The sequence below is a fragment of the Chiloscyllium plagiosum genome, chromosome 9 (genome assembly GCF_004010195.1).
Source record: "Chiloscyllium plagiosum isolate BGI_BamShark_2017 chromosome 9, ASM401019v2, whole genome shotgun sequence".
Taxonomy (NCBI): Eukaryota; Metazoa; Chordata; class Chondrichthyes; order Orectolobiformes; family Hemiscylliidae; genus Chiloscyllium; species Chiloscyllium plagiosum.
This window is the reverse complement of record NC_057718.1, coordinates 104,950,275-104,957,831: the sequence shown is the minus strand read 5'-3', so window position 1 is coordinate 104,957,831 and position 7,557 is coordinate 104,950,275. Positions and strand designations below refer to the sequence as shown.

The 7,557-nt window shown below is 43.1% G+C and overlaps 1 protein-coding gene across 1 annotated transcript in view; it reads left to right on the top strand.

Annotated features, from left to right (window-relative positions):
* Window positions 1-3,518, top strand: part of LOC122553282 (galectin-related protein-like) — a 29,001-nt gene extending 25,483 nt beyond the window's left edge. The window contains exon 5 of the mRNA XM_043696870.1: window positions 2,124-3,518. Within this exon, the coding sequence (XP_043552805.1) occupies window positions 2,124-2,267 (144 nt within the window). The 3' untranslated portion in view covers window positions 2,268-3,518. The remainder of the gene's footprint in view (window positions 1-2,123) is intronic.
* The last annotated feature ends 4,039 nt before the right edge of the window (window positions 3,519-7,557 follow it).

Sequence of the window (7,557 nt, the reverse complement as noted above, 5' to 3'; positions counted from 1 at the left end):
TCCCAGATCCAACCCTCAGACTCAGCACTGCCTTCTTGACCTGCAATCTTCTTCCCGACCTCTCCACTCCCACCCCCTCTCCGGCCTATCACCCTCACCTTAACCTCCTTCCATCTATCGTATTCCCAACGCCCCTCCACCAAGTCCCTCCTCCCTACCTTTTATCTTAGCCTGCTTGGCACACCCTCCTCATTCCTGAAGAAGGGCTTATGCCCGAAACGTCAATTCTCCTGCTCCTTGGATGCTGCCTGACCTGCTGCACTTTTCCAGCAACACATTTTTCAGCATGGATGGATATGACCAAACCCAGGCAAATGGGACAAGTTTAATTGTGAAAACTGGCTAAGTTGGGCTGAAGGGCCTGTTTCTATGCTGTAAACTGCTATGACTCTATGACCAGGTAAGGATGGCAGATTTCCATCCCTAAAGGACGTTAGTGTACCGGAGGGTTTTCACAGTGATCGACAGTAGGTACATGGTTGCTATGAGATCAACTATCAACTCTACTCTTGTACTGAATTCAAATCTCCCCACTGGCCTTGAAGAGATTGGGGTCCATGTCTGAGAACATTAGCCGGGGGTGTCTGGGTCACTCTGATACATCACCACTTCCCGTGATCACACAGAAGTGAATTACCATGTTTGACCCACTTTGTAAAGTAAGATTATAGAAACTGTAAACATTTCTACAACTTGCAGAAAGACTATTAATTGTTATAAGCTCATGTTAAAATATTTAAACCATTTCATTACCAGTATTTTAATACATACTTTTTAATTACTTTATTTGTTATTGTCCAGCTGAGACTTGGAACTTGTGTCTCATGACTTTCCATAAATACTGGATTTTGTTTGTACTAAGGACAGAGTGTTTTATTAATTCACTCATGGGACGTGGGTGTTGCTGGCTGGACCAGTATTTATTGCCCATCTCGAGTTACCCCTGAGTTACTGTATAACATGTCATATATGGGCTACCTAACTAGGATCAGAATAACTTTACACAATAACAGTTCCCCTTCAAGTACCTACAAGGTCTAGACCCTGTCAAAACCCTGTCTCTGAGCACTGCTGGTAACAGACCAAAGGCCATCGCTTCCTGTGACTTTGTATTCTTCTGCGCTCAGTGGCTGTTACTGCACCGAAATAGAGATGGGTTTATTATTGATAGCAACTGCCGTTCAAATAGTGCAAATAGGAAAGTAGTGCTCGTTTGGAATTATACATTGACAGAATGTTTTAATGTGATTATAAACTACTGTTAAACATGGTAATGGTTGACACTTTCAGAAAGAAGGATATGTACATGACCTGAGACTTGAATACAAGACACGTCGTATTTGTGGAGGGAGAAAAATGCTAAATTTTAAAATTTGTGTTGATTTCTTTAAAGGAAAAGTTGCCTTTTTCCACCTTCTGTCCTTCCATTCCTGAAAGGCACAGATATCATCTTCTGCTGGCAATTCCCTAGTCCCTCCCAACCCACATTACTGTCATTCATGTCAAGCCAGACAATTATTGTTAATCAATCATTCCAGCTGTGGAAAGCGTTGTTACTGTCTCACTGACTCCACATGCCAGCACTGCCCAGCATAGGAACTGGGAGCTGACCAGAGGGAGATTGGACAAATCACACTTGGCATTAAACACGGGGTGCACCTCGTCTGATTGGCTTTGTACCACATTTATTATTACTTCCATCCACTGCTCTGGTTAAAGGAATTTACTTGAAGTATTATTGTACTGTAGATGGTCAAGTGAATTAAAATAGCAAGGACAAAGCCTCAATTCCAGGGACGGACCTTTTTAAGAGTGAAATGATGAAATATTTCTGTAAGCAGAGGGTGATGGAAGTTTGTGGGAAGGCGTTGATGCTACACCAGTTGTGAAGGTGAAATCTGAGCTTGCAGGTTTTGGAAGCTGGGGCAAAAGTGAGTGTGTAAGACTTAGGTCACAGCTCAGATATGATCTCACTGAATGGCCTCTTGTTCCCATGAAATTATGGCTAATATTTTATCTGTTTGATATTCTGGGTAAATGCTGCATATTTTAATGATTCTACTTGTTTTTGATAATTGGACCTTTTCTGAAATGCCCTTTCTTTATTTGGCACATCCTTACAGTTGGAGATACATTGCGAATACCAACGATTCCGTATATTTGTCGATGGGCACCAGCTCTTTGATTTTCACCATCGTGTCTCTGACTTATCAGGAATTGACAAGATAAAAATCTTCGGAGATTTGCAGCTGACTAAACTGGGTTAGGATATTTTTGGGACTGTCAGGAGAAACTGTGACGTTTTCCATCAGTCTGTCAAAGACTCGCCGTCACATTGTGTGGCAGAGCCATCTGGGTCTGAGCTATCTCGGTGTCAGGCTCCATTGTCTACTGTCTCAACAGAAACATGGAACCATTGTTCAGACATTGCCAATGTCACTGATTTGGGGAATTGGGGGAAGCACTCATAACAGAAGTAAAATCCAATTGGAGATGGCTCTGAGCCTGCTAGCATAATTTATTCTGCTGGGTTTGTGTGTGGGACATCTGCACCAAGGGGTAGGGAGGGAGGATAAGGGCATTGAATGGAGTGACTTTTTTTGTGTGTTGTTTATACCATGCACTACAGTCTCTGCACTGAAATGACAGCACAACTCATTAACAAATATATATTTTAAAACAAAGAGCAGAACTAGTCAGGGTATTGTCTAGATTGTAAATAGTTTTTGTAGAATGTAACATGGATGGTGTGGTTTGTGTTCTGTATGACACTAGATACTTATTTATATACATCATGCATTTTAGTCTTAATGAATCATTAACCATTGGAATGTTAGCAAACGATTGTATTAGATATTTAGATGATTCTGTAAACTAAAGATATATTTCTTGATACTCTTAACTTATTAATAGTTTTATTGATAAGATCACATGTTTTATTGCTTCCAATCAATAATCACTTCTAAAATAAAGAGACATAATCTGTAATGTTCGTCATAAAGTTCTTATTTCTGGGAAATATCTCGCAGTTTCTGCTTCAACGTGTTTCAAATTAATCTGCTAAACCGAGCTTTTAATTAGATCGATTGGTATCAGCAGGAACTGCATTTTCTATAAGTTATTGTAATTTACATAATATTTCACAAATTTCTAAATGTAAAAAGATTAATTTCAAGGGACAATTGAATATCTAATACTTTACATGTTTTCAGTGTTTGCTCTCAGTCACTGTTATTTACCAGGGAAAAGAACAGACTTTGAGAACTGATAGATCCAATGAGCAGAGAGATTACTGATTGTGTTTCATGATAAACTACTTTGTCAGAGGCACACTAATTTTGTGAGTATTGCAATCAGGATCTGTCATATGGAGCAGAAACACTTGGCTGTTTTCCATTTAACCTTCCTATTTATGTGTGTTGCAGCATTTGTCAAGTGTTTTTTTTCACAAGCCCCTCTGTGCGGTGTGTGTCCATCTGAGTCTGCACATTTCACTGCCAGACCGAGACAGAAACATTCTGACAATGTTCATTTCGGGCTGATCACCTTGTCCCATTCTGGGAGCGAGCAATAACCAGGAGATATTGGTGATGTGATCTCATTGTGGTGTGAAGACTGAATTAACAACAGAACTCGCTGCTTAATTGTTACACTTCATATCTCGTTATTTTATACTTTTCTTGATGTTGGATTACTTGGTGGATACTTTGGCAAATGTGTCAATGTATGAAAACCTGTAAACAAATTAAGATGTCTTTCAAAATGTAATGTTGGTAAAAGTGTCAGGCACTTCATTTTGTTTAGATCAATCTTTAGAAAAATTAAAAATAAACATTTATAATTTCCCTATTTTTTCCTTTTTTCTCCTCCTCCCCTATCATTAGGAGCAGGAGTAGGCCACTACAAACTGTTGCTGAGAGCATCAATCCCATTTTTCATCACTGTAGACACAGCCAGGTACAAACTTGTGCTTATTGTGGGCTGGCCAAAACCGGTTAACATGTTCCCCAGACACTCCCAGTACCAGCCTAACTGGTTTCTTTTAAAGGGTGTGGTGTCTCCTAAGTGTTTTTGGTTTCAGAAGCTTTAGACGAGAGATACTCATGTGTCTCTGCAGAACAAAACTCTGGTAAACTCCTCCATCCAAGAACTCTGTATTTTGAACAGATTGGTTTGAGTGATGTGACAAAAAAAGGATGAGCATTACCGAAACAATTTAGCTCCAGTAAAAATATGTCCTTAGACTAAGGGAAAGTCAAAGCCATTTACTGCGAAAGAAGGGGAGAGATGAATGAGAAAACCAAGTGGATGGAGTCACAAAGAGATAAATTTGCAACTGAGGAAGATGCTTCCAACCTAACAAAACAAAATTGCTGGAGAAACTCCGGTCTGGCAGCATCTGGGGAGAGAAAGAGCAGAGTTAACATTTTGTCCAGTGATCCTTCTATAGAATTAATTATAGCAAGGAAAAGGTTGGTAAATATAGGATTGGGGGGAGTGGGGAGGAATAAATGTGGAGATGGAATCCAGAGAGCACGAGAAGCAGTCGGGCAGACAGAGGAATTGGTAAAAGTCATTTTGAAACAATATATTACACTTATTAGATTACATTACAGTGTGGAAACAGGCCCTTCGGCCCAACAAGTCCACACCGCCCCGCTGAAGCGCAACCCACCCATACCCCTACATTTACCCCTATACCTAACACTACGGGCAATTTAGCATGGCCAATTCACCTGACCTGTACATCTTTGGACTGTGGGAGGAAACCGGAGAACCCGGAGGAAACCCACGCAGACACTAGGAGAACGTGCAAACTCCACACAGTCAGTCGCTTGAGGCGGGAGTTGAATCCGGGTCTCTGGCGCTGTGAGGCAGCAGTGCTAACCACTGTGCCACCGTGTCGCCGTCAGTCCGGGAGAATCAATAGATGCTAATGGGGGCTATTAGAGCTGTCGATGGGTCATTTGTGGTGGTAATCATGTGATGGCCTGGTGGGGGGCTTGAGGTAAGGGCATGGGAGGAGGTGTTCAGGCCCTAAAATTATTGAACCCAATATTGATTCCTGAAGACTGTGCGCTCCCCAATTGAAAAATGAGGTGCCGTTCTTCCAGCTGGCACTGAGCTTCACTGGAGCACAGCAGCAAGCCTGAGACAGAGATTAGATTCCCTACAGTATGGAAACAGGCCCTTCGGCCCAATAAGTCCACACTGACCCTCCAAATGGTAACCCAGCCAGACCCATTACCCTATATTTACCCCTGACTAACGCATTTAACACTATGGCAATTTAGCATGACCAATTCACCTGACCTGCACATTTTTGGACTGTGGGAGGAAACCCACATAAACACGGAGAGAATGTGTAAATTCCACACGGACAGTCACCCAAGGTTGGAATCAAACCCTGGTCCCTGGCACTGTGAGGCAGCAGTGCTAACCACTGAGTCAGGGAACAGGGTGGTGGGTTGAAGTGGTGGTAGCTGGAAGCTCAGGTCATTTTTGCAGCAGAACACGAGTGATCTGCAAAACAGTTACTTAGTCTATGCTTGACTTCCCCAATGTAAAGGAGATCACAGCAGATACAGTAGATTGGATTGAGTGACTGGTTGCTGTGTTTGCAATGGATGCTGATGGACAGCTCATTCTCAGAAATGGAAACAGAGATGTCAGGGAAGGGAAGGGAGGAGTCAGAGATGGACCCAGTGAAGATGAGAGCGCGAAACTAGGAGTGAAATGGATATTTTTTCCAATTCCAAATGAGAGTGGGAAGCAGCATTGATGATGTTATTGATAAACCAGAGAAAGAGTTGTGGGTTGGACCAGAGTAGAATTGGAATAAGGAATGTTGCATGGGCCTTGCAAAGAGACGGCCATAACTGGGGCCATCCCAGGGCCACAGCTTCAATCTGAAGGAAGTGAGAGGAGTATAAAAGAGAAGTTGTTCAGGGTGAGGATGAGCTTGGTCAGGTGGAGGAGGCCAGTGGGGGCTGGGTATGGTCCAGGCCGTTTATCTAGGAGGAAGTGGAGAGCCCTGAGCCCATCCTGATGGAGGCATGGCCGTGTAAAGGGATTGAATGTTCATGGTGAAGAGGCGGCTGGAGCTGAATATTGGAAATTCTGAAACTAACGTAACGCGTCAGAGGAATCGCTGATGTAAATGGAAAGGGACTGGACAGCGTGAGAGAAAACTGAGTTGAGGTAGGAAGCAGTGGGTCCTGTGGGACAGGAGCAGGCAGAAACAATGGGTCTGTCCGGGAAGTCCTGTTTATGGATTTTGGGAAGGAGGTAGAAACGGGCTGTACGGGATTGGGGGGACTATGAACTTGGAGGTAGTCAGGGTGGGGGAGATCACCAGGTAAAATGAGTTTAGTGACTGGGGGATGTTTCATATTGTTTCTTTCACAAGACTGTAAAAGTCAGCTTATCCCGAGATTTGAGGCTTGTCAGCCAGTTTTCTGAGATTTGTTCTGATGAACAAGCTCGAGTGATAATTAGTTTTTGAATCTTGGTCATGTTTCAGTGAAAGAACACGAGCAGAGATTAGGTGACTTCCACAGAGACGACAATCAGGCCTCCACATACATCACTCAACTCTTCATTTGAACTCGGTATCTGTCTGACATTTAACTTACTGGGAGTTGTATGTTCGATCTCTCAGGGTTTGAATCTAAATGCCTCAGGGTGGAGAACAAACAGCGTACACAAGTCAGTGTTGATTATGTCAACTCAGTCTGAATGATGGTGCAATTTTTCCACTTTAAGGTGTGTCATTAAAAATACACTCAAGAGAAACCTATCAGTTGATTGGGCTCATTTGTTCTAGTTTATGGTTAAAGAATGACATCTCCTGGTTACTAAGTTGTATAGGAGAAAGTGAGGACTGCAGATGCTGGAGATCAGAGCTGAAAATGTGTTGCTGGATAAGCGCAGCAGGTCAGGCAGCATCAAAGGAACCTGCTTCCTGAATGGCCTGCTTCCTGAAGAAGGGCTTATGCCCGAAACGTCGATTCGCCTGTTCCCTGGATGCTGCCTGACCTGCTGCGCTTTTCCAGCAACACATTTTCAGCTACTAAGTTGTATATTCTGCCTTTCCAATTCCCCCCAAGGGAAAAGAGTATCATTTGGGTAACTGTGAGACTCATTACGTGACCAAAAGCAGCTTTGTAAAGAATCAAGGGGATTTTAAATTTGAGCTGTCTCATGTCCATCTATTCCCCACAGCCTGCCTTTGTCCTCCTGAGGTCTATCACTGCCCTCTTCAAAGTTCACAATCCTTCCAGGATTTGTACTGTCAATGCTGAAATCGTGCCCTGAGCATTCAAGTGGAGCTCATTCATGTCCCTGAAGGAAAACGAGGGTCCTGACCCCAACCCCTGGGTCTGGGATGACGGGGCGGAATCCTATAAACCTCCCAGGGACCGTCCCTCACTCAATTCCACTCCCACACTATTCCTGCATCTGTCCACCTCTCGAAGCTTGTTGCTGCCTGATAAGCCCACTGTGTGGCATTTTGTCAAACGTTTCTTTGGAAGATGTACATCACATCAGCCTCGT